This window comes from Arabidopsis thaliana, chromosome 2 (assembly GCF_000001735.4).
Source record: "Arabidopsis thaliana chromosome 2, partial sequence".
NCBI lineage: Eukaryota > Viridiplantae > Streptophyta > Magnoliopsida > Brassicales > Brassicaceae > Arabidopsis > Arabidopsis thaliana.
The window spans coordinates 5,040,118-5,067,576 of NC_003071.7; the positions used below are offsets into that span (position 1 = coordinate 5,040,118).

The window sequence follows — 27,459 nt, forward strand, 5'->3', positions numbered from 1 at the left end:
GCCAGAATTTTACAATCCACAATGTGGTAGTTTAGACGGGGAAGTTACTTTGATATGTCGACAATGCTTCTCTGCACCAATGTTGATTATCAACTTTGGGATTCAAAAGAAATAAGGCGTTTTATCTATGGTGTGTTGCTCCAAAGGATAGACCGGTTGTATTCAATCGACTGTAGAGCAATCTTGGCAATCTAATCTAGTACTTGGAGGCTTTAGCTAGTCTTCCCGATTATTATTCCTCCAAACTCCTTGGCTCTAACTCCTTCTTACTTCTTTTCTTCACGTTTTTTTCTTCATATTTTAGATCCAAAAGCAGTCATATTATATATAAATAGAGAAAACTTGAAAAATATGCAAATAGCTTTAAAATGAGTTAAGACCAAATAAAAATGCCAAGAACACGGATATGAGACGATCAAAAACGTGACAGACCCATGCCATTACGTTATGCTACTATTGCTCCTCCTTAGAGTAAGCCTCGAGTATAATTGTACAAGCTGGGCAAGCTTATGCTTGCAGCCTACAAATCTATATAAATATATTCGGTCATCAAATTATGTAAAAGTTTTGTAGTCTAGTGGTAGTGTTTGGTCTGTTTTGCCATCACCTCTCCTGTTCTGGTCTTCCACAAGGAAAAAAAACAATCTTTGATAAAAAAAACCTTATTTATCTTTGATGCTTTAATTTTTTTTAACGATTTTGTTATACATATTCATTTGTATATTTTGTTTGATGAATTTTTTTGTAATAAATATGTATATCATGGTCTTTTTAAAGTCAATTGTAACATTATAAGACATTGGGATGGCACTATTAATCATGATTACATGTCTAGTGTAAAGAAAAGCTATTTAAACTACATGAAATGATTGAGGTCTGTTGGAGCTGGATTTTCCTCCAGGAATTCATCTGCGAAGATACCAGGCCAGCCCACTAAGCCCACCAAGCCCACCAAGTAGAGGACCTGCGCAACTGATGAGCCTACATACGCGAAAGGGTATTTGGGCCTGATAAGCCTGATCACCTGATGAAGGGAGATAAGCGAGTAATAACCTAGGAACTAACATGGAGATATTCGCGGAGTGGACCTGATATCTCGGAACTGACCTGCCGAATATCCAGGAGAATCTCTGTAGATCCCGGACGGAGCTACCACGTGCGTAGACCTATATAAGGAAGCAAGTAAGACTTGGAAGACACATTCACTCAGCTTTACATTCACACATATACTTTTACACTTGTAATCTCCTTTCACATTGTAAAAGCTATGTTCTAATCAATACAAAAGTCCATTCGTTCTTAGCAATATAAATCTCAAAGTTCTTGTGAAGATCTAGCCCTCCTTTCTCATAATCTCAATTACAAATCTCTAGTGTTGATTTCAGAACCCACATTTGGCGCTGTCTGTGGGGACGGAAATAGATCCTTTCAACACCGAAACTAACACATCAATTGTGACCAACGATCATGGATCCCAATTCATCCGATTCAACGAGATCTGGTGTACCAGTTCAGATCCCAAACGATAACGTCGTGGACGGGCACCTCCCAACGGATCTCCCTCTCGGAATCCAGGTTGATGTTATCCATGACATTAATGCGGAGAACATCTCCCAAAACTTGAATTCTGTAGGATCTGACCAAGTCCTCCCCCCCCCTCACGATATATCCTCCTAACGCAGATAACCCGGCTAAATCGTCTAATCAGGTCCCTCCAATATCTGCCAACGAGCTGGCCGAGCTTCGCTCAATGATCCTGAACCTGATCAACATAGGCAAAAATCAAGAAATTGCGCATCGCAACCTCGCCGCAATGGTGGGTCAGAAGAGATGCGACTCTACTCGCATGGCGCAGGAAGTAGAGCGTGATACTGCGGGCAAGGAAATTCCTCCCCGCTAAAACTGGGATTCCTGCCCAGATCCCCATAGATCTGACAGGTACTGTCTCCTAGACAGATCCTACTCCAAGGACTCGTCTAGACTTCGCCTCGATAGAGGTCTCACCTCCTCTCAACCAGCAGGTCGCCTTTTTTCAGGCACCCGTGCACACCCTCGTCAAAAACCCAACAATAGGGAATGAGACACGTATAACGCCTACCTTTCCAAGGCTACCGCTCCCACCTGTGCTACCGCTAGGTACTCACCTCCGAGGTACACATGGACGAGAAACAAACAACCGCGTCCAGCTCCCACGTTCCCGGGAACTCAGCACAACAACGGACCTCTACCGCTAATCCACCATCCATTCCCCGGATACCTGGAAGCGACCTCCTAAACGGTCCCGACATAGATCGAGTGATTACGCAGCACAAACAAACGCGAACATGGCTCAAATACATTCACGAATGCATCTAGCAGTGAGCAGTGAGCGATGCTCCCGACATAGATCAATCAATTCGATCAAAACTCATCTAGAGCAAGGCAGATTCCTACACAAAAGGTAAAAGCCCGATGATGGGACCTGATCACAAGATCACATTCTTGGAAAGCAAAACCACTGACCTCGATAAATCTCTCGATGACGCTCTCGTTATCCGAATCGACGTAGGCAACTACGAACTCTCCCGTCTAATGGTCGACATGGGAAGCACAGTTGACGTACTCTTCTACGACGCCTTCAAAAAAATGGGGCACCTCGATTCCGAGTTGCAAGGCAGAAAAACGCCACTTACCGGGTTTGCTAGAGATACGACTTTTTTCCTAGGAACCATCCAGCTCCCAACCGTCGCACGTGGAGTGAGACAACTCACGAACTTCCTCTTGGTCGATAAGAAAGCTCCTTTCAACGCAATACTGGGAAGACAATGGCTACATGCCATGAAAGCCGTCCCATCAACCTACCACCAATGCATTAAATTCCCCTCCGAGAACAGGATAGCAGTCGTATACGGCAGCTAACGCAGCTCCCGAAAATGCTATATGGGTAGCTACGAGCATATCAAAAAAGCTGACCCCGTGGTACTAATGATAGAGGACAAACTCGCAGAAATCAAAACAGTCAGATCCTCCGACCCGTCTCAACGTGGAGCTCGAAAATCGCTGATAACGCAGGTCTGCATAGACGAATCAGATTCTAAATGATGCATTGAGGTAGGTCACGACCTCGACCCAGCAATACGAGAGGATCTCATAACCTTTCTCAAGGAAAACAAAGACAGCTTTGCCTGGTCAAGCGCAAACCTCCAAGGAATAAGCCTCGAGCTAACCTCACACGAACTCAACGTCGATCCGACCTACCGACCTATAAACAAGAAACGTCGCAAGCTAGGTCCTGAAAGGGCTAAAGCTGTGAACGATGAGGTCGACCGGTTACTCAAAATCAGATCGATAAGGGAAGTAAAATACCCTTACTCCCGCATATCGACCGATTGTCGTTAAAAAGAAAAATGGGAAGTTGAGAGTATGCATTGACTTTACCGACCTAAATAAAGCATGTTCTAAAGACAGTTTCACACTCCCGCATATCGACCGATTGGTCGAAGCCACTGTAGGACACAAACTACTGTCCTTCATTGACACATTCTTTGGGTACAACTAAATACTTGTGCGCCTAGACGACCAAGAAAAAACAGCTTTTATTACCGACCGAGGCATCTACTGTTATAAAGTAATGCCCTTTGGTTTGAAAAATGCCGGAGCTACCTACCAACGATTGGTGAACAGAATGTTCGCTGACCAGCTAGGTAAAACAATGGAGGTCTATATTGACGACATGCTGGTCAAATCAGCTCACGAAAAGGACCATGTCCCAGAATATAAAGAATGCTTCAAAATCCTAAACAAATTCGAAATGAAGCTAAATCCCGAGAAATGCTCTTTCGGAGTCCAATCAGGAGAATTCCTCGGATACCCAGAATATAAAGAGGCATCGAGGCCAATCCTAAGCAGATTGCAGCCTTCATCGAAATGCCACCACCAAAAACGGCACAGGAGGTCCAATGGCTAACCGGTCGTATCGCCGCCCTCAATAGGTTCATATCTAGGTCCACCGACAAGTGCGTCCCTTTCTATCAGCTCCTCCGAAAGGAGAAAAAGTTTGACTGGAATGAGGACTGCGAACAAGCTTTTAAACAATTGAAAGCATACCTGACCGAACCATCCATACTCGCAAAACCCGAAGAATGAGAACCGATGTACCTTCTACGTCAGATCCTTTCGTCAAAAGAATTATCCCAGTCGAAGGAATAGAACACCCGAGCATCGACCTAACAGTCAAACATGCTAGGATGGAAACCTCGGTAACTTGCAACTTCACACGAGTAACCCGAAGCACCACCGCCGTAGCCAGAGCTCTCGCAGCAGCTGCGGAGGCAAGTGCAACGGAAGAGGAGCTAGAGCTTGAAACCCTCGAACCGAAGCCCTCCTTTCTCATAATCTCAATTAAAAATCTCTAGTGTGGATTACAAATCTCTGGGCCTACCGAACTACACCTCGCAAATTAACGCAAGAAACCCTGTTCTCTCTCGCCTATGGTCTAGAAGTAGTAATCCCTGTCGATACCATAGTACCAAAAGTGAGAAGGACCGCCAGTCCATCTAACTCGGATCTGAACACGCAAATGTTGCAGGATAACATGGACTTCATCGATGAACGCAGAGATCAGGCAATGATCCGAGTTCAAAATTATCAACAAGCTACCGCTCGCTACTATAACTCCAATATCGAAATTCGGAGATTTGATGTGGGAGAGCTTGTTCTACGAAAAGCGTTCACCTACACGAGAGAGTGAAACGCCGGAAAGCTAGGAACCAACTGGGAAGGTCCCTATCGTATCACCGAGGTGGTACGTGACGGCGTCTATAAGCTTGAAAAAATATCAACGAAGTACCTGAGTTAAGACCTTGGAATGCCATGCATCTCAAGAAATACCACGAATAGGTACTTAAAAACAATCGAACTACGATAAGGCTTGATCCCTTGGTAGGGTACGTAGGCAGCTCCCCCCAAGAGCAGCCACCACTTCAATCGAACTACGATAAGGTTTGATCCCCTAACCGGGTACGTATGCAGTTCCCCCGTGAACGCTGCCACCATCTCAACTCTTCCGCTTGAATCATATCTCTTCTACAAGGAAAGCGAACATCATAACCTCCGTCAAAGAAGGATAGCTGGCTCACCTAACAAATCAACCACCTCTCGATACCAAGCAGATCCCCTCTAGGTGACCAGACATTAGATCGTCGTTTGCTTTACCTTATTTGTACTTAACAATTTCAAGATAAGAATAAAAGAAAAATTTGATACTCAATATCATGCTTTGCAAAACAATCGTTACCACTACGATTTAAAACTCATTCGTAATCTTACGATACTTAAAGCCCAACACCCGAATGTTGGCGGATCCACTTTGTGATCTCGCTTCCAAAAAGTCGACAGTGAACCTTACCCATAAAAACACATCACTTCGACTTCATCGGAGCTCACGTACGACAACCATATCTAACTCCTTCCTTCGCCATCAAAACGTAACATATAAAACAAGGAAAAAACCAAGGTTTCATTCGCGATCCGGCGATACCACAAGCCCAGCTTCCAAAATCTGGCAGGTCCCTTGTGTGTCCCCACTTCAACAGGTCCCCGAGATAAAACCACGCAAACTTACTTAAGTTTGAACCTACGAAGAACATATCATATCACATCCGAAATAACTTGGATTTAAAACAAGTCCAAATATTAACCGGAACATGAACAAAACGAGGTGATCATACACCAAAATCGACAAAGTGTCAACACGCGAACAAGAAACGAAAAGTACTTGTTAAACGAGATAAAAGCCTTCCCAGTTATAAAAGTACTTAACCGAACAAAGGATAAAACCCTTCCCAGGCACCAAGTTCAAAAAGAAACAAACAAAGGATGAAAGCCTTCCCAGGCACTAAGTCGGAAACGAAAACACAAAAGCTTAAAACAAGGAGGATAAGTAATCACTCCTTCGGTTCCCTGGCCGGCGTGGCGAAGACAGTACCAAGATCCTCCCCGAGACCTTCCGAAAACGCATCCTTGTTGCTCCCGAACTCATTCAAGCCGATTGGCGTTCCTTGCTCATCGACGTCCATCGGACGTACCACCGACATCTCCGACACTTGCAGGATATCCAGCTTGGTCAGAGTGAAGTCTGACACCTCCTTTGATGCGCACTTCGCCTCGAGGTCATCCAGCTCCACTTGCAACCGAGGTCTCTCCACGGTCAGATCGATAGCAGCCTTCGTGATCTGGTCGATCAAAGCTAAGTTTGACTCCACCTTGGTTGCTTGACCTTCCAGCACGGTGAACTCCTTTTGGCGACCCACTTCTCCTTGATCCCAGCTAGTAACTTCGAATACGCAGCAGCCATGTCAACCCTAGCATCGTGAACCGCCTTCTTCGTTCCCTGCGCAATCAAAGTAAGATCCACCATTCTTTTAGAGAGCTCGTCCTTCTTTTCACTCAAGCGAAGAATCTGGTTCCTCGATGTCTGCTTATCTGCCTCCAACCCCATGATCTCCTGCTCTATGGCCCTGATCTTCTCAGCATAACCTTTCTCGAGATCTTTCGAAGTGGACAACTCCATTTTCAACCTCTCGATCTCTGCCTGACACCACAGCCAAGTCAGAACCATCATATCATCAATAAAAGATATACAAACAAACCATAACTGAAGCATACCTGGAACGAAACCTCACGTTCCTCACCAGCCTTCACACTCGCTGTCAGCTACTAGATGAGGGTCTTCCCTTCTTCGAGCTCGCTTGCCGAGGGAACCTTGCTCAGATGTTGCTCATAGAGAGCAACCAACTTGTTCGTAATAGCTATCGCCTGCCAAAGACAAAACAGCAATTAGAACTGACATAAGAATGGAATCAGAAGGAGGCAGTTATCGATTATTACCTTGCCCTCGTTCGCCATCATGTCAGCATAAGCCGCCGCCTTGGCCATGTTCTTCACATCGGGAACCTAGCAGTTCCTCCCTTTGATGTGGCGAAGCAGATTCGCCAACCCAGCCTCGTCTTCGACGATCGGATGATCACGGTCGTGAGTGTAAGACCAATGGAAGGGCCTGCTTCCCGCTGACCCTCCACCAGAATTGGACTTCTACCTCACTTCTTGAGACCGGTTCAAACCTTGAAAGGAAGACCTGCCCCAACCTCTTGATCCTCGGCCTCTGCCTTGGGACCTACCAGATGACCGCCTGTCTGCGGACACAGCTGCCTCCGGGTTAGCTGCCGCAGGTGCACCATCAGCACGAACAGCTCAGCTGCCGGGCGCACCTCCGGTAGGATCCGAGCTCTCTTCGGAGAAGTCAGTGCACCATCAGCACGAACAGCTCCAGATGGCTCAGAGACCTGAGCGACCTGATTGTTATCTGCCCGATCCGCTGCAGCAGAGGTCCCGATATTAATCTCAGGGAGTGAAGGATGAGAGGCCGAGGCAAATTTGCTGGAAACATTTAGACTGTTTTGAGTTGCGGTCACTGCGGCCGACATAAAGAAGCCATCATCACCACGGTTTTCGAGATTGCAGAGATCTCTTCCCAGCGTCTGATCTGGGCCGTCAGATGTGGTGCCCTGAAGAGACGCTCCATCTCAGCCGTCCATGTCAACAGCGACTTATCTTGCGTATCTACTCAATATCTTTCGGTTCAGGAACCTGAAATTAAATCGTTTTTATTTAGTTTATCCTCAAAACCGACTGATCTTATCATATCTATCACCTCATCTAAAATATTTTCGCAATCTTACCAGACTAAGATGTCCGCGCATCCAGTTCGCCTACTCATTCAATGGGCTTGGGGGTAAATGTTGGAGTTGGATTTCCCTCCAAGAATCCACCTGCGAAGATACCAAGCCAGCCCACTAAACCCACCAAGCCCACCAAGTAGAGGACCTGCGCAACTGATGAGCCCACATACGCGAAAGGGTATTTGGGCCTGATAAGCCTGATCACCTGATGAAGGGAGATAAGCGAGTAACAACCTAGGAACTAACAGGGAGATATTCGAGGAGCGGACCTGATATCTCGGAACTGACCTGCCGAATATCCAGGAGAATCTCCGTAGATCCCAGACGGAGCTACCACGTGCGTAAACCTATATAAGGAAGCAAGGACGACTTGGAAGACACATTCACTCAGCTTTTCATTCACACTTATACTTTTACATTTGTAATCTCCTTTCACATTGTAAAAGCTCTGTTCTAATCAATACAAAAGTCCATTCGTTCTTAGCAATATAAATCTTAAAGTTCTTGTGAAGATCTAGCCCTCCTTTCTCATAGTCTCAATTACAAATCTCTAGTGTGGATTTCAGAACCCACAAGATCTTTAGTAGGACGGTGTATGTTTCGAATTAATAGAATATCACCAGACAATAAACATTCCTAGTTCATCCCGCTCAATGTTCTTGCTATTAGTATTTGCTATGACTTAATTAATATATATCATGAGTTATATAAAGACTAGATAAGGCTCACCTAAAAAGACGTGTGTAAGATATAAATTTTATTGTTAGTATTTGAATTTTGATATTTAACTTTATAATATTATGCATTCTATTTTATAATAATTTTTATTATATACTTTAATTCTATATACTTAATATTATTGATGATATTTCAATTCTAAATAATAACTCACACACTGTTTCTATATTTTATTTAGTAATTAATACAAATTTTCATCTTACACATTTAATTGTACAATACAGCTTAACTATTTATTTAATCATAGTAAACTCGATATTAACTCTACACACTTTATCTTAAGTGATAACAATTTCATATCATAATTATATCTGATCAAATCTATATCTTAGTTATTACTAAAAATAATTAACAACTAAGAAAATATAATTGATAAAGATAAACAGAAAAATTCACAAATTAAAATATGTGGAAAAACATGTTCAAAATCTATACTTTATATATTGTGTAATCTCGTATACTAACTTCTCATTAAGTTTTTGAAAAGTTAATCATATAAACAATTTTCCCAAATAATTTATGTTTTCACTTATTACTACATGATTTAAATTCAAGGAATAAAACATTAGTATAAGTTTGCATTATCACATCAAAGTATGTGATCCCTTCCATCATATGATGCATTAAATTTGATAGAATAGAACATAAGTATCCAAAAAATTATTTCTTATAAGCTCATTAAGTTTTTTTTTTGTGTGTTTTAGCTTAACGAATCAAAACACTATATTACAATGAAAGATACAATTTTATCCAACTAAATTAATATTAAAAAAAATATTTTTTATTTTAAACTTCTATGGCCTTTTAAATAGCTATTATTCATACTAAATGATTTTAAAAAAAATTAATACATGCTAAATTTAATTGACCAATAACACATATAAAAACAAATTTGTGAATTTTCTTTTTGGTTAAAACAAAAATTAGATATAGACATAAATTAGTATATGTAAATTTGCTTTTTCTTTTTTTTTTTTATTTCTTCAAGGGAAAATAACAAAGTTTAAAAAATTTCTGATAGATGTCATTATCTGATTGATAGACTTGTCATGTGACACAATCTTATGAGTTATTAACTTTGAAAACCCTACTTTATATAATAAGATTTATTTATATTTCTTTTTAGTGTTTTTTTTTCGTACCCTGTTTGAAATGTGATGTGGGTGAGGGTGTAGGAAAGTAAAATTGTATTGAGAGAAGTCGTGTACGTGGATCTCACTCGCGGTGATTTTTCTCTCAACTTTGTTCTTCTTCTGATCACAATTTCCTACACCGGTGGTCGGATTCTCCATCGATTCCAGCGATGATGAGGGCCCAAAGGCTCATGGTTCTTCATCTGTAACTTGTAACATCTCTCCGGCAAAGCAATCTGACCATAATCAAGGGAGTTGTGGATGGAGAAGTGTCTGCCCGACTCCGACGCTAAGAGCTCCACCATCGATGTAGCGATGCGGAGTGGAAGACGGAAATCTAAGTGAGATCTGAGAGAGGCAAACAGTTAGAATTAGGACCATAAATTCTGAAGGTTTCACGGGATCTCTGTCGATGGGGGAGGTATATTCAGATCTGGTGAAGCTATGTCAACGTCGAAGGTCTTTTTTTCTACTCCCTACTGTTTCTCTCTCTCACGGCCGAGCATTAATCTCCTCGTCAAAGGCAAGATCGGATCTCTTCCTCCTTCTTAAAACGACTCTACGGTGGCGAGATGACAACAGATCTTGGATCACCATCTTGTTCGGCTCGCGTCGTCCAGACTCACCAGATATCTTGTTCTGGCGAGAATCTACAGTATTGGACGGTGGCTTCGTTCAAGTTCTTTGAGTGGAGATGTGGTGTGGGTGTAAATGAATATTCTCCCATGACAAACAAAATAAATTTAAAGATAAGAGTACCATTTAAAAAAAAAAATTAGAGAAGGTAATAGTGTTTTTATTTTTGATTACCCACACATATATAAGTAGCTACATCCATTTTCGCAAAACGAAACGAAAACAATTTATACTCAAGATCTACGTAGGCTTCAAGTTATGAAACATAGCATCCCATCGTGTGTCATCATCCCTTTTATTGTACTCCACATACACACTTGGGCTTGGTGGTCTTCCTTTCAACGGCCCTGATAATCTCAATCGTTCGTTTAAGTTTCCATCTAACTGTCCCGACACAATAGGGCTTCTATAAGCTAAAATGAGTCTTTCTTGGACACTTCTATCCAACGGTCCAGATAGGTTCATGCTTCGGTTGCTTACTAACGTCATTTTCTCTTGTATTCCATGGTTTCGATCCAACGGTCCAGATTTCACAATCCTTTTCCTCTTTATCACAGGTAATCTCTCCACTTGTACCACAGCTTTTTCAGCATTGACTTTATTGTTATTACCTGAAAGTTGTTAACTAATTTTGTCAACAAAAACGTTTTAACTAACACCACTTCAACTACAAACCCTAATTATCCAAACATTACTTTAAAAAAAAAAGTACTTATGGATTTACAAAACTTAGACTTCTTACGTCATTCATAAATGCAATTTTGTTATTGTACAAGAACATATTAGTTTTGTTGTAATTAAATATCTATAAAGAAAATCGGGTTGCAATAAGTAGTGATTAGGTGCATTATTATCTTGACCTACCAGTCAAAAAGGCTCCGGTACGGTAGGCAGGCGGCGGCGACTGCTTCTCCTTGAGCGGTTCAACTACGGCGGTTCCTCCGAGAGAAAGCCACTTGTTTAAGCGATTGCCGACACTTTTGGTTGCCTTGATGACGACAGATATGAGTTTGGCCGAGACAGGACGATGGTTATAGGAGCTGAGTGCTTGTGTTTCTCTCTTTGAGAGTTTGAGAATCTCTACGCGGTGTTTGGTCACAGTAACACCAAGTCGCCGGAGAAAGTTGTGGTTGAAAAGGGCGATGTCTTCACCCTGGAGCTTCTTTTGGGCGAATATGAGTCCGTACTCGTAGCTTAGGGTCGGATCAAGGTCGGTTTTAGACAGCCATGAGAACCAATCCATCGTGTGTGTGTGTGTGTGTGTATCTGATGTTCTGTGAGTTTGGAGGACATTTGTATATATATGTGTGTTTGCGCAATTTATGGGTTATCTTTTGGACTAAATGAATTTACGGGTGCATACATATACATACATGAACATTTTTCTAACCTTTAAATAACACTTAAATTGATAACATTTTAGATTTGTTTTGGTCCCCTCTAAGAAAAAAAAAAAATTACAAATCGTCCAAAAGTATCTGTAGTTTTGATTAGTTTCTGGAAAAGAAGAATTATGAGGTTATTTTTATTTTGTATATGAGGGACACACATAAGGGACAAATAAAGGAGTAACGAAAAATACGGCTTTAGGCTTTCTATATTTCTAAAGCAATAATGTAGTGGTTGTGACTTAGAGAGATTTCTTTTTCAACCACTCCATTTTCTTAAGTTCTCGGAAAACGAACATGTAATATGGGATGAATTGACATCACAGTTTAAAATTATAGTAGTAATTTCTTCCTTTAAACAGAGTGCAAAAAAACGGACCTTACACCAAAACAATAATGCAAAAGAGTAAGAAGCCTAATTACATACAACATTGTATTGGTTTTCTTTTGGTATTGAGCATGGTGCCGAATTTAGTTCATATTAAAGATTTTCTCCATGTTGTTATTGAATAATTTTAGCATTATTTTTTTTTATAAACTCTATCGGCTGATCCGGTTATTTTCGGTAGAAACGCACCGAAATACTTCAGAGTGGACTTCTTTCCGAAGTACCACCACACTATTTGTCCCGAGTTTGGAATGTTTTCCGACTAATGCCAGAGGATAGTCAGGCCACCTGTATTTCTGACTACCAGGTAAACCAATTGGGTCAAGACCCAACTGACAGACTTCCCAAACAAATGTGATTTTTGTTTTCAGAGAGGACTGAACTCGGGTCTGAGAATTTCACCCTTTTCTAATCAAGTAGTTCCATACTTTCCAACTTATAATGAATTTTGACCGAGAACCAAATTATGCAAATCATTTGCTTCCGTCATCAAAATTATGATTCAATATATTTGTTTCTCTTCCAAAAAATTCTCTAAGATCAACGGATTAAACAACTTCTTTTGTAAGGTACAAGCGAGAATTCATAATATAGTAAAATAACGAAAAAAAAAATCATGTTATTTGGTACTTTTCGCAATTAACGGACCGCAAGTTTTTATATTGGTTCCATTTAAACATAAATCCTGAAAGACTTTCTATCCAGCTCTTAAAAAACTAACTATAACCCATAAAACATGGACCACAATGTATAACTAATCAACAAATTAATTTGGTAGAGCAGATGCACAGTAGTCAATGCTCCACTCCCCAATTTATTGGCCGAAAGTGATCCATTAAAGTGGTAGCCCCAAGTTGTGGTACCTGTCTTTAACCCAACCTCTACCTATATGCCTCTCTCCTCTCTTTCTCGTTGTCTTCAGCTTCACTTGATTTGGTGAATATGCTTCGTTTTAGTCTCTGTCTTTCACATGCTTATCTTGTTATGGGTTCTCTGTATGGGTGGGCATAATAACGTTTCCTGGAAAGAAAAAAAAAACAAACTGAATTGTAACTAGGTGATTTGGTTCAGTTTTGGTTCTCTTGAAAATCCATTTGGTTATCTTTACTAAAAATAATTCAGTTTCGATTGACATGGTTTAGAGCAGTTCATTTTTTGAGATTAGTGGGCTTTCAGGCCCAATGTTAGTGAGATAAGAGATTTTAGTACGTCTCACATTTGGTATTCGCTTCTGTTATTTTTTTGGGTTTTAGATTTTAAGAACTATATAACTACCAAAATATTTTTGTTAAGATCGGGTTCTTTCAGTTTTGGAGTTTATGATTCATTCGGATATTATCGGATATGTTTGGATATTTTAGGTATTTTTGGATTTTTTTTCTGGGTATTGTTTTGATACTCTGGGGATTTTTGGTTATTCGGTTTAAAAAACTAATATTATTGTTTAGAGTAAGTTGGAAATATATTCACTTTTCAAAATATAATTGTGAACGTAGTAACTTCACTATTCAATATTAGAGAAAGAGGTCATTTTGCTTTTTGTGTAATAGGCGGATATCTAATAGCAGTTCGTGTGGGGCAGGGAATAATTTTTGGAAATTACCAGAGAGGGCTTTTAGATTCAATATCTCTATCTCTATTTCTTTATTATATATATTTTTTTCTTTCTTTTTAACAACCCCTCCAATCTAATAATTGAAATGCTTATCAATATAACTTTAATTTCTAAACTAATTCATATACATAAAATTTTATGTATTTTTCTCTATAATTTTATATGCATTTTATTAATAATTTTAATATATTACATACATTTTATCAGTAGTCGATACAATTAATTAACTTTTATTTTGTACGCCGCACTGCTGTACTGAGTATACAATATACATGTTTTTGCGCGTATATGGCTAAACGATTTTAATTTGTACATTGCACTGGCTATGTAGAGTATACAATATACATGTTTGTACAAAGTATACAATATAATTGGGAAAGTAGTCACTTTACTATTCACAATTTGCAAAGTAGTCACTTTTTCACTGTTGATTCGTACACTTTTAGTGTATAGATGTATGTAAATATACACAGCGTACACTTATATTTGTACACTAAAAATATTGTACAGATTCAAGTGTACGAATCAAATAGTAAAAAATGACTACTTTGCAAATTGTGAATTGTGATTTATAACAAAACCTATTAAACAATAAGTCAATAATCATTACGCTAATATTCACAATCATATATAAAAAGGATATAAAAACATATGCATACTTAAGAAAAGTGAGGAGTACGTATGATATTGATAATAAGACATTAATATCAGATGTTCTATCGGAGCAATGGACAAAAAATACGACTCAGAGGATAGTGAGGAAAATAAGATAAACATTTTCGGAGTAATTAAGTTAATGTTTAAAATTAGGATAAATTAGAAAAAGTATAACATCTTTTTAATAAATGCATTCATTCGCCATATAACATCCAACTGTAAAAAGGGAAAAACAATCTTGCAATTTACTATTTCCTTCAGATTATAGTCAAAGAAAATAAAGAGAATCGTTCTTAACTAATTACATTTGATAAACTAGTGTGATATTATTTATTGTTTACACAGATTTTAACATAAAATTTCTCTTTCAAAATTTAATCAAAACTTTAAAATAGATCTTACGAAATTTTAATGCTTTTAAATTGAAATTATTTATACGGATAAGATGTATTTTTTTAATGAGTCAAATTACTTAACCCTCAATCTATTGATTGATAGGTTATCTTAGAATGGTGGATATGGACCTATTAACCAATCAAAAATCAAGCTCGCATTTAGAATTTTCGTCTGGTTGCTTGCATATTTACGTATATATTGAATTTGGTTAATGTCGTAGACCATACTTTCTTATTACCTTGTTAGTAGCCAATATCACTACCGGATATGTATTATATAAATATTTTATCATTTTATGGGTTAGATCGACCGATGATGGACTCTATTTAAACTGTATATCGTTCGACTAAAATTATTTAAAACTTTAACTTGTTGTAAAACAGTTTTTTGTAAATATAATTTTATATTTATACACTAAAAATGTCTTAAGCAATTGACTTCGATGTCTTCAAGGACAAAATTATAAATATTCAAAAAATTAACTAAAATAACCTGTTTCGTATGGAAAAACTTGATGGATCAGTAATATATTGAGGTAGTAGATTTCAATATTTCTTGTGGTGTATATTCTTCTTTTAAGATTTAATTAAGATTACCAGAAAATTGCTCGAGTTTGAACAAAATAACATAGTGTTGGTATTTTTTTGTATTATGCTTTGAGTCTCTTATACATAATATCAAAAAACAATATGAAAACTTGTTACATTATTGATATAGCAATACATATATTGGATTATATTATTTTGTCAAACAACAACATACGTCTTTCGAACCGTCATTAATACATTTACCGTATAGTAAACCGCTTTTAGCTACACAAAACCTCTCGCATTCGTCATTACCTCCCTTACGACATGGATCTGGTGTATAACATTGTTTATACTCTTGCTTTATTCCAAAACCTATTTTAAAATAACAATTTAACAAATACACGTTCATAAAAAGAGTAAACCAAGTCTATGATTTAAAAAATGGAGTGTGTGTGAATAAACTAGTACCTTGGGTATCATCAGAACAATGAACAGAAGATATGACAAAGAGGATAGTGAGAACAAATGGGAGAAGAATTTTCTTGGTGATAGCCATTTTTATGATATTATCTTTTGATGTTTAGGTTTATGTAGTACTTTAGATGGGAACAAATATATATAGTATTCCAAATATATATAAAAGGTATTATTTTTAGTCAAGATTGCAATTAAAAGATAATAAAGATGGTGATTTTATTACTTAATATACAATAAAATCTCTATAAATTAATAATGTTGGGACCATATTATTATTTTTAATTTGTATTTATATTAATTTCTATTTAATAATTTATAATGAAAATTAAAAATTTGTTGTAACTGTTAATTGTTTTTAAAAATATGAGGAAACAATATATTTAAGATGAGTAAAACAATGTGATCTAAATAAAATTATGGTGTGGATGTTATAGATTTTATAGTTTTAGACTTAAACATTTAATATATTGAAGAGAAAACCATTTGTTTCTTACAATGAATAACAAATATAGAATTCACACACACACATATATATATATATATATGTATATAAGAAAAAGCGATATATATATATATTCAAATTTATAAATAGTGACATCCATTGTTGTATCTGAATGATCTATACGACTATTAAAAAAAAAGCATATTTAAATGAGAAAAATGTCAAAAAATCACGAACTTTCAAATTTAGGACGATTTAGTCTTGAACTTCACGGAAGGCAAATAAATCGTAAAGTTTTTGTTGACTTCGAAATAAATGACAAAGTTTTTGTTGACTTGTCATTTAAGTCATGTCATTAGATCGGTTAACATAATTTTTTACGGCGTTAATGTCTCATTTATCTCCTCTGTTAGAACAAAACAATGTTGTTTATTGCGGCTCGTTTTGTTTGTTGAAATAAATTTAAACCCTAAATCCCCAAATCGACTTCAATATCTGCGAGTTTGAGGTCAATGTGGGTCTGTGATTTTGAGATAACGAAATCGATTTGGGGAACGCCGTAAAAAAAATCTGTTAACCTATTTAACGATATGAGTCAAATGGCAAGTAAACAAAAACTTTGTCATTTATTTCGAAAGCCAAGAAAAACTTTACGATTTATTTGTCTTCCGTGAAGTTCAAGATTAAATCGTCCCAAATTTGAAAGTTCGTGATCTTTTTGACATTTTTCCATATTTAAATGGCTTGGAATGGCTTTTTTAGTGGGCCATAGTTTTTTTAGCAATTTCGAATGGGTTGGGGTGGTATAAAACAATTTTGATTTTAATCGTTAGAAACTGTTACGTTTGTGGATGGTTGTGGTAGAATCAATCAAGCTTTAACACTACGTAGGAATTTTGAATACATATCACAGCGCTATAAGCAAATAAATATTTTCACAAGATTGATAGCGGGTCTGATCATAGTAACAATGAAAACAAAGACGAAACCAGAGTTAAAAAGAGAAGAAGACTAATGACCTTAATACCCAAAGACGTAACCGAATCTCACCTGCCTGATAGTCGTTGCTCAATAATTTATTGTTTACACATAGTTTAACATAAAATTGTTCTTAAGAAATTTAATAAAATTGTAGACACTATTCCTCCTAATTGGGTAACCAATCATAGAGATATTATTTTTTAATTAATGTGTGGTTGAAAAAAAAAAAAGAAATTTAATAAAAAAAACTTTAAAATAGATCTTACGAAAGTTGTATGCTTTTAAATTGAAATTATTTATAGGGCTAAGATGTATTGTTTTTTATATAGGTAAATTACTTAGCCCTCAATCTATTAATTGATAGGTTGTCTTAGAAAGGTGGATATGGACCTATTCAACAATCAAATCAAGCTCGCATTTAGATGTTTCGTCTAATCGCTTGCATATTTACGTATATATTGGATTTGGTTAATGTCGTAGACCATACTTTCTTATTACGTTGTTGAAACAACCCGCTTCAATTTTTTTAAATCATAATTAAATATTTCCATAAATACTTAATTAAATCAACCAATAAAACAACGCTAACTCGCAAGTTAAAAATACTATCCTAACATGAATAAATAAATAATTTGACGAACAAAACCAAGAATGACTAACAATCCTAACACGAACCTAACCGGGTTCCAATAACTAAAATAAAAAAAAAGAAATACAACCAAACGAGTTCCTAAATCATCCTCTCTTCCTAGCTAGGATGCCATGATCACACTTTATCTTTACCTACACTATAAAGAAAGAAATGCGTAAGTATTATCATAAATACCTAGTGAGTCGATACTCCCATCTACGGCTATACACACAAGCAATAAACGGTATAACTACAAAATAAAATATATAAAAAACCCAGTCATTGAACAGTTCACCCAAAAACACATTCACCATACCTACATATCATCACACAAAACAAGTCATATAACCCAATCGCATAGATAAGCTCATGGTCACGCACTCACCTTAACAAGCTGATTATAACAACAATTATAACTAGGAGAGACTCTCCTTGCGTCTGAAACAGTCCAGAAACGTCCTACAACAAGTCACACAACCAAAAGCAACCTTGAAGCAATCTGGACATAAAAATCAAAAACAAACAGTGTCAAAGACGAAACCCTAAAATAGAAACTAATTGTTAACTATCAAATCCCTCCGATGAAACGCTATCCTTAGACGTCACAAAGCTTCCCACAAACTCTTGTGCCGATCAGAAACCAGACAAGACCACGATCTCAGTTACAATCCCCACTGGTCCTAACTCGCGTCTGAGAAAATGTGTCTCACGAAACTGCGAATAACTCAACGAGTTTAAATCCAAATCCACTTCTGTACAATGGAGAATGACGATGAATGACTTGGGAATAACTCTACTAAATTTCGTTACCTTTGACAACGATTTGATATGTCCTAATTTCGAGTTTTGGTGCTTAAATGTTTCCTCCCAAACCCTAACGATTCTGGTCCTTCTCCATCTCTCACTTTTTATAAGCGCACTATAGGGTTTCCATTAACCCAACCGATTAAACCGTGCAATTTAAATACAAACCATAACCGATTTTCCGGTTCACGGGCGTTACAATTCTCTCCTACTGACATAGATTCGTCCTCGAATCTAGCTTCACCCTTCCACTCCGAAGAACTCCATGCAACCGTCACTATGGTCCGCACTCCCTCCAACTCGACCCCTCTAGGTCTCTCTATCGAGTCGATATACTCACGATTTACTAGTCATTGTTGCTCACAACTCTATCTCCACTCTCAGACTGCAGTCTGCAAGCATAAACCATCACTCTCAGGCCTCGGCCTACGGTATCTCGGGTATCACACGTATTATCTTCCCCACTCAAAGTCAAACCCTGAGTTGTGCCGGCTCACTCTCAGCCACAAAGTCATCGAGTTACGACACTTGGAGAAAATGATACCTCAAAACTCGCTCTCGGGTCGTCACCCTAAGCGCGCTCTCAGATCGTCCCCCGAAGCCACAGTACCCCTCGCACTCTAAAGACACCAAGTCCCTCGAGTTACCGGTACCTCAGGAGCATACCACGCTCCTCACGAGTCGTTGGGACCCTCATGTCCCTCGAGCAAACAATACTAAACGCTTCCGAGCATATCTCCAGACTCTCTCATGGATTCGCGTATGACACCTTTATGCCTCACCATCCATCATATCCACTCGGGAATATCCTTATGACCAACTCCCAGCCATCTCGTAAACACACATCTCTCATAGGTTGTTTACTCAAACTTTCCAAAAATAGACATGTCCTTTCTTGGAAACATTCTATTTTTAGAAACCGTATAACACATTCTTAAATAAGACAACTCAAGTCAAACCCAAGAAAAATACTCATCTTATTAATCATCAACTGTCATGATCGTTACAACTCCAAACGAAAATACAAATGAAAGAGAAATAAGAACAACAACTTAAAAGCTCAAAAACTCAACAACTCTGAAACTGGAAACCAAGGATAGGCAAACTCAAGCAGTAACCTGCTTCTCGAACAGATCTCACATGAGTCGATATGAAGGTCATGAAGGCTTTGCAAACACCACAAAACACAATGCAATTCCGCCGAGATTCTATTCACCATTGGGAGGCATCACCTACATGATTCAAAATAATTATTGTATATCAATATATGTTATGTTTGGCAAGCATGTGGATCTTGGATCCAACCCCTAGAATTTGTAATAAAATATGGGACTATGAAGAACAAAAGTACCAAAATGTTTGTGATTATCTTTAGCTTTAGCGTACTAGAAATATAAAACACTGAATTATTGATTTGAATTCCCAAATATTTTGTCTCTTTCTAATGCCCAAGGACTCTAAATTTCTACAAACTAAATATCAAAATGGCTAATAAATGTAATTGTTCCTTATAAATGTGTCTGTTTTGACTGCGTAATATGTGTTGCAGTGTTCAAATTCGATTCCTTCTTGGGTTTTCGTATAGGCTTTTCCCTTAAGACTCACAATGGCCCAGCTTGTTTACTTCAGATGTTCGGCCTTTCCCGAGTTCCTGGCCAGACTCTTCAAGCTCCCTCGTTGATGACTCAGATCACCACTGCGGGCCCTCACATTATGACATGGTTGTTTCCTCATGGATCCCGTACTCTCGGTTCAAGACATGTATCAACAAAGTCTCTTTTTTTTGTCAACATATATTATTTAGCACTCAAACAAGCCAATCTAGAGGGAAGTTGTTTACATAAGTGATATGAAGCGGTTCAGCACGAACTTTTCGTGCCAAAGTATCCGCCTTGACATTTGCATTACGAAAAATTAAAGATAAAGAAAAAGAAGTGAACTCTTCCTTGTCGCTCTGAAACTCCTCCAAATATGCTGAAAATGCTGGTCATTCGGTTGGAGAAGACACCATCTTCACCAGGTCTGAACAGTCTGTTAAAAAAACTACTTTTTGGTTGTCGGCACCAATCATACACTTCATTGCCCAGAGTAAAGCTTCGACTTCGGTATGGAGAGGAGAAAGACTTCTACGTAGATTAGCAGCTCCCATTGTTGACGTCCCTCCATTAAATGAAGTACAAAGCCAACCTAGACCTGAAAAATTGTCGCTTTCTTTCCATGAACCGTACACAAAACAACGAAAGCCAGAGTACACAATGTCTTGTGAGATATCCCTCACCCAAAGTTGGTTTTCCGATCGATAGGTGACTTGGTTTTCAGTATTGAGCTCTACTTGAGCTAACTGCCATAAATGAGCCTCTTTTCTGCTAGACATAACACGCCTAGCTTTTTCTTATCCACATTTTCAAACACTTTTTCATTTCGTGCTTTCCAAATATACCAAATTATCCATGGATATGCGGATGAATCAACTTCTGAAGGGATTCTTGAGAATAAATGATCTAAATTTGCATAAATTGAATAAGTGGGAAAACCCCTGGGACCGTAGGAATCTTTGAAAGAGCCCATATTTGTCGTGCCGGATGACACTGAAAAAGAGTATGGTTTATTGTTTCCTCTATAGTGCCACATCTGACACATCCTGAATCACAATTTATTCATCTTTTCTGTAAATGTTTTGTTACTGGCACGCAGCCTGCTAATATTTGCTATAAAAAATGGTGGAACATAGGCGGGCATTGCACTTTCCACACTTGGGCTTTCAGAGCTTTGATCTTTGGGCCAATGAAAGAGGAGTTATTTCCCAAGATTTCCATCTGTGTTGTATGGTAGCCGGATTTAACTGTATAGATTCCAGTTTTTGTGAAATGCCAACCCGGGGAATCCTCCCTTGTCGACGCACCCAAGTGCAATGCACTTATTATCTGGACATCTTCCGGGTCAAAGAGCTCTTTCACGAGATCAATGTTCCAAAAATTTGACCGGCTATCTATCAGATTTTGAACTTTTAAAGATGGGTCAATAGTTAAACCATTACTATTTGCTGGTCTCGGGTATTGAGCTGGGATCTACAGATCCTCCCAAACGGAGATGGAAGCCTCTGAACCGACTCTTTTAATAAGTCCTTTACAAACCAGAGATCTAGCTGAGCAAATACTTCTCCAGCCATAAGATGGAGAGTATGATTTTATATTTTCCAGAGGATTGGATTTCCTAAAATATCTCCCTTTAAAAACCTTTGCAAAGAGAGAATCCGGAAACGAAACTAGACGCCATAACTGTTTCGCTAATAAAGCCGGAGTTAAAATCATCTACATTCCGAAAACCTAAGCCACCTTCCGATTTACTACTACACAGTTTGTTCCAAGCCATCCAGTGCATACCTCTAGATTCACCATTCGAGCTCCACCAAAATCTTGCGACCGCACTTATTAGTTTGGAAGTAATTGTATGTATCAACAAAGTCCATCAACAAGTTTTAGATATAGGTAAAAGAAAAAATAACTGAAATTTAGAAGAAACAATAATCAAAGACTCTTAACAAAACTGTGCACTTCCATACCCAAACAATTAAATATGTATTCTTTTTCCAACCAAAAGTTATTAGGTATTAAATGTCCATATAAAAAAAATAGTTGGGGCTTTTTTGGAGAATTTTTTAATGTTATACAATTTTTTATTTTTTATTTTAAAAATCATGGAATAAACCAAAAAAATTGAAACTGAACTGAACTGAACCGAATTACATAAGTTTTTTATATAGTTTCAGGCTTTATAAACCGATTAACCAAACTATGACTAAACCTTAAACCAGAATATTAGAGAAATAATCTGAATGAATTAATCTTCTCATTAATCACAAAATGATACAAAAGAGTTTATATAGATAAGACTAAACCACTAATATAATTACAGTAAACCGGATAAAGAAAACCGGATTACATAATCTAAAACCTCCCCTCAAGATGGAGCTTCTTAGAGATTGAAAAGACCCATCTTGGACATGAGAGTATGAAAGTGAGTAGGATATAGTGGCTTTGTCAATGTATCTGCCAATTGATGTTCTGAACGCACATGCATTGTCTTGAGGGAACCATCTTCGACCTTGTCTCTAACAATGTGGCAATCGTTTTCCACATGTTTGGTTTGCTCATGGAAGACAAAATTCTTCGCAATGTGAAGAGCTGCCTCATTGTCACAGTAGAGAAGAGCTGTGATAGGTTCCCGAATGCCAAGATCTTTCATGATCTTTGCTATCCAAATGAGTTCCTTTGTACCAACATACATGGCTCTGTACTCTGAGCTGAACTACTGGAACAAACATCATGTTTCTTTGACCTCCAAGTTACCAAGGAATCACCAATATACATGCAAAAACCAGTGACTAATCTTCGTGATTCAGGACAAGTATTCCAGTCAGCATCAGTGAATCCTCTTAAAGTAAGATCCGGATCAGAAGAGTAAAACAAGCCATTGCCAACAGTACCTTTGATATACCTCAACACCTTATATAATGCTTGAAGATGAACCTCTCTTGGAGCAGAAGAGAATTGACATAACTTGCCCACAACAAAAGAGATGCCAGGTCGTGTTATGCAAAGATACAGTAGCTTACCAATCAGCTTTCTGTAGAGTTTAGGATCTGGAATAAGAGGAGTGTCATCTTTGTGTAAGGAATGATTGGGCTCCATTGGAATAGAAGACGGTTTGCAGCCAAGAAAACCTGTTTCCACCAACAATTCCAAAGCATATTTCCTTTGACAAAGAGAAATACCTTTTGATGTTCTGGCTATCTCTATTCCAAGAAAGTATTGAGGAGCACCAATATTCCTAAGCTTAAAAGCTTTCTCAAGTTGAGTAATCAGAATAGGAACCACACTTTCACAACTGCTTGCTATTATGATGTCATCAACATACACCACAATGACAACAAAAATTCCATCTTCTAGCCGTGTAAAAAGAGTGTGATCACTATGAGTTGTCTAAACCTCAGTGCACGAAGAGTACCTTTTAACTTGAGAAACCACTGTCGCGAAGCCTGCTTTAAACCATAAATCGATTTCTGCAGTTTACACACAAATCTGCCCTGAGACGCATCAATATCAGGAACTTCATAACCAGGGGGTAATTCCATGTAGATTTCTTCATCCAATTCCCCATTCAAGAAAGCATTTGACACATCCAGTTGATTAAGATGCCAATTCAACTTAGCTGCAAAAGCCAAAAGAATCTTCACAATGGCCATCTTAGCTACTGGAGAAAAAGTATCAACAAAATTGATGCCTTCTTCTTGTGTGTAACCTTTTGCTACCAACCTAGCCTTATATCTCTCAATGGAACCATCTGCATTATGTTTAATTTTGAAAACATATTTACAACCAATAGCCTTCTTACCAGATGGTAGAGGACAAACCAACCAAGTACCAGTCTGTTCCATAGCTTTCAACTCTTCACCAATAGCATCACACCACTCTTTCAGTTTTATAGCCTCAGAATATTTACGGAGTTCAAGAGTAAGTGAAATATTATTAATTAAAAAGCTGAAAGAAAAGCTAAGTTTAATATAAGAGATATAGTTAGAGATAGGATAAGGAGTAGAAAATGAAGTATTATATATGTAGTAATCCTGCAAATGAGCTGGGAGTTTGGTAGGTCGTCGAGAATCTAATGCCAAAGGCAAAGAATTCTCAGAAGATATCACATCAGTATGAGGAGGTGTATCTAGAGATGAGTTTACAGAGTGCAAATATGAATCATCAGGATTTGCAGGAGAAGGAATGTGAGGAAAGAAAGTTCGTGTGCCTTCTGTCAATGTAGAAGACACAAACGGGAAAAAATCCTCATGAAAAGTGACATGCCTAGAAATTGAAATGGCATTGATCTCCAAATCTAAGACTTTGTAACCTTTATAACCTGAGGGATATCCTAAAAAGACACAAGCTTTAGCTCTAGGGTCAAACTTAGTTCTTTGTTTTGGTGAGGTTGAAACATAACAAAAGCATCCAAAGGTTCTAAGTTGACTATAATCAGGCTCTAAATTGGTCAGAATCTGATAAGGAGTCTTATTATCTAGAACCGGAGTTGTTAACCTATTGATTAAGAACACTGTAGTCAAGACACATTCCCCCCAATAAGCTAAAGGTATCTTAGATTGAAACAGTAAGGCTCTAGCTACATTTAAGATATGTAGATGCTTACGTTCCACAACAGAATTTTGTTGTGGGGTTTCAGGACAGGAATAATAGGTTTTAATTCCCTTAGCTAGATAAAGTTTTGTAAATTTTAATTCAGGAGCATTGTCAGACCTAACTGCCTTAACTTTCACATTAAACTGATTTTCAACCATTTGCAGGAAACCAGGGAAAACATGCAAGACATTAGATTTAGACTTCATCAAATAAATCCAAGTTGCCCTACTATGATCATCTACTATTGTTAAAAAATATCTATATCCATCATGAGTTATTTCAGAGAAAGGATCCCAAGTATCAATGTGAAGTAAATCAAAGACTGAAGCACATTTATTTTGATTAGAATTAAAAGGCAAATGTTTTTGTTTAGCTAAAGGACAAATGTAACAATGATGACTTTTATTTTTCTTATTAGTTTTAGGAATTTTAAGTACATCAGAAAGCATATCAATTCTAGACTGAGATGGATGTCCTAGACGAGTATGCCACAAATTTGCATTAACAACAGAAACAGACTAACATGATGGTGTAATAGAAGAATCAATGCTACCTTGAATTTCAAAAGTGACATGATTAGTATCAGATTGGAGAATGTAAAGATTCGACACTTCACTACCCTTCCCAAGCATCAATTCATGAGTAAGATCCTAAATGAAACAAGAAGTGGAAGTGAAACTGACAATGAATCCTTTTTTTTTTGTTAACATGCTGACACTAAGTAAATTGAAACGAAATTCAGGTATAAACAACACATCATGTAATAAAATGCTTTGACTAAGCTGCACAGAACTTATTCCAACAATGCTCACTATGTTTCCATTACGTAAGTTGACAAAGGTATTGACTAGTGCTAGGAAATCTAAGAACCTATCTCTATTGTTTGACACATGATGAGTGGCTCCCGAATCTATAACCAAAGAACTAGTAGAGATACCAATTTCAGATTTGGAAGAAGTAAGCATGTGATAATAGGTAGAGGGATAAAGTGACAGAAATGTACCAGATATCGGTTTGATATTTGGCACGGAAGTAGAAGTAGAAGCTTGGGAAATTGCAAGAGTAGGAGTGATGCTAGAAGTGCGAAGCTGTCAACTATAGTAAGAAATAATATCTTGAAGCTGATCCATACTCAAATCTTTCCCAAGGAGATCTGAAGCTTTACATACTGAAGTAGTAATGCTTGAAGAATCCAGAGATGTGACATTTGTACTCGGAGTGGTGATGATGAAAAGGACTTCTTCTTCCCTGTCCATCCAGGTGGATAACCATGAAGTCTATAACACCTTTCTTTAAGATGACCAATAGCTCCATAATGAGTACAAACATGACGAGGTCTCTGTTGAAAATTAGTTGCATTAACACTTCCTTCACAAACTGAAGCAGGATTAGACGCAGAGACTTGAAATGCAGAGGGAGATGGAGATGCACCAACAAAACTTTTAGTTGCAGAGTTCACATTTCGCTGGCTTTGATCTTGATCTAGCATGTTGTAGATTTCACTCAGACTTGGTCTATTCTTCTTGTTGATTATCTGACCACGAACATTAGCATAAGATTCATTCAATCCCATAAGAAACTGTATAACTCTGCTAGTGTCAGTATCCTCTAACAATTCTTCAACCTTCCCACCATTGCATTTGCATCTCTTCTGTGACTTTGTACTGGCTAACTTCTGCCATAAGGTCTTCATCTTAGTATAATATGTTGATAAATCCAAAGCTCCTTGACGTAATGACCGTATGTCCTGTTCCAATTGATACTTTCTCGGCAAATTACTGATATGAAATCTCTTTATCAAATCAATCCAAACTTCAGCTGCATCATTGAAGTACAATATACTATCATAGATCTCTTGATTAACCACATTAAGAAGCCAATATTTGACCATACTATTGCAACGATTCCAGATTTTGTGTATAGGTTCTGATTCAGCAGGTCTAGGCAAAGATCCATCAATAAAACTCCATTTGTTTTTTGATTCCAAAGCAATCGTCATCGCAACACTCCAGCTATTGTAATTAGATCCATCGAGGTTGTGAGAAACAAGAGATAAACATGGATGATCACCGGGGTGTAAGAAGAAAGGACTGTGAGAGTTGTCGAAGGATTCAAGTCCAGAGGAGATTCTTTCAACTGAGTCACGAGTAATGTAGCTTCCGAAAGTTATTCGATCATCTGCAACAGCTCTAGAATGTCATGGATTTGGAGATTGAGCTCGTTTCGAAGCGATCGGAGAAGTCGGAGGTGTTGAAGCAGATCGAGCTCGCGTTCTCATTCCTTTCTTCGCCATTGAGAATGAGAATCGAACCGATGAGAGAAAGAGAAGAATGCGGAAGAATTCGATCGAGAGATGACCGGAGAAGAGAAGATCGCACACCGTACAAGTCACCGGAGAAAGTTTGTTACGGAGTGGCTCTGATACCATATTAGAGAAATAATCTGAATGAATTAATCTTCTCATTAATCATAAAATGATACAAAAGTGTTTATATACATAAGACTAAACCAAAGTAAACCACTAATATAATTACAGTAAACCGGATAAAAGAAACCGGATTACATAATCTAAAACAGAATGCCTACCCATTCTCTATATTTAAATTGCTTAAATAAGAAGAGAGACAGTTTAGGTTCAAAATTCGGTAAGCTATCCCAAATAGAAGCTTTTATTTCTTACATGTGTTTCATAGTTGTGACAATATTCCAATTTGGTACTTTCGCTTCGGTTATTGCC

At 37.8% G+C, this 27,459-nt stretch overlaps 3 protein-coding genes, 1 long non-coding RNA gene and 3 pseudogenes across 7 annotated transcripts; 2 read left to right on the forward strand and 5 right to left on the reverse strand.

Moving 5' to 3' along the window:
• The first annotated feature begins 39 nt into the window (after positions 1-39).
• AT2G05785 lies at positions 40-275 on the forward strand. Its single transcript, NR_140102.1, has one exon. It is a non-coding gene; the product is annotated as an other RNA (long non-coding RNA).
• Positions 276-1,467: 1,192 nt separating this feature from the next.
• AT2G12450 lies at positions 1,468-4,816 on the forward strand (annotated as a pseudogene; the record flags this gene model as incomplete). Its single annotated transcript has 1 exon — positions 1,468-4,816.
• Positions 4,817-5,834: 1,018 nt separating this feature from the next.
• On the reverse strand, positions 5,835-7,464 carry AT2G12460 (annotated as a pseudogene; the record flags this gene model as incomplete). Its single annotated transcript has 1 exon — positions 5,835-7,464.
• Positions 7,465-9,835: 2,371 nt separating this feature from the next.
• Positions 9,836-9,970, reverse strand: AT2G12461 (uncharacterized protein; the record flags this gene model as incomplete). The annotated part of the gene is made up of 1 exon (NM_001124832.1): positions 9,836-9,970. The coding sequence occupies one exon, from the start codon at positions 9,968-9,970 to the stop codon at positions 9,836-9,838; it is 135 nt and encodes a 44-aa protein (NP_001118304.1).
• A 346-nt stretch (positions 9,971-10,316) lies between these two features.
• On the reverse strand, positions 10,317-11,496 carry AT2G12462 (sterile alpha motif (SAM) domain protein). Its single transcript, NM_001036271.2, has 2 exons — positions 11,090-11,496; positions 10,317-10,836 (listed from the first exon to the last, which is right to left on the reverse strand). Exons 1-2 carry the CDS (start codon positions 11,466-11,468, stop codon positions 10,466-10,468), a joined length of 750 nt encoding a protein of 249 aa, NP_001031348.1. The 5' UTR covers positions 11,469-11,496; the 3' UTR covers positions 10,317-10,465.
• A 3,801-nt stretch (positions 11,497-15,297) lies between these two features.
• Positions 15,298-15,763, reverse strand: LCR50 (low-molecular-weight cysteine-rich 50). The gene is made up of 2 exons (NM_001036272.2): positions 15,668-15,763; positions 15,298-15,571 (listed from the first exon to the last, which is right to left on the reverse strand). Exons 1-2 carry the CDS (start codon positions 15,753-15,755, stop codon positions 15,408-15,410), a joined length of 252 nt encoding a protein of 83 aa, NP_001031349.1. The 5' UTR covers positions 15,756-15,763; the 3' UTR covers positions 15,298-15,407.
• A 6,734-nt stretch (positions 15,764-22,497) lies between these two features.
• AT2G12470 lies at positions 22,498-27,015 on the reverse strand (annotated as a pseudogene; the record flags this gene model as incomplete). The annotated part of the gene is made up of 1 exon: positions 22,498-27,015.
• Positions 27,016-27,459: the final 444 nt, after the last annotated feature.

Excerpts from the sequence above, each read along its gene's own strand:
- AT2G12462 (NM_001036271.2), bottom strand. The coding sequence starts at position 11,468 with ATGGATTGGTTCTCATGGCTGTCTAAAACCGACCTTGATCCGACCCTA. Across the intron at positions 10,837-11,089 it reads TACCGGAGCCTTTTTGACTG|GTAATAACAATAAAGTCAAT; the intron begins GTAGGTCAAGAT and ends AACAACTTTCAG.
- LCR50 (NM_001036272.2), bottom strand. The coding sequence starts at position 15,755 with ATGGCTATCACCAAGAAAATTCTTCTCCCATTTGTTCTCACTATCCTC. Across the intron at positions 15,572-15,667 it reads TTGTTCTGATGATACCCAAG|GTTTTGGAATAAAGCAAGAG; the intron begins GTACTAGTTTAT and ends ATTTTAAAATAG.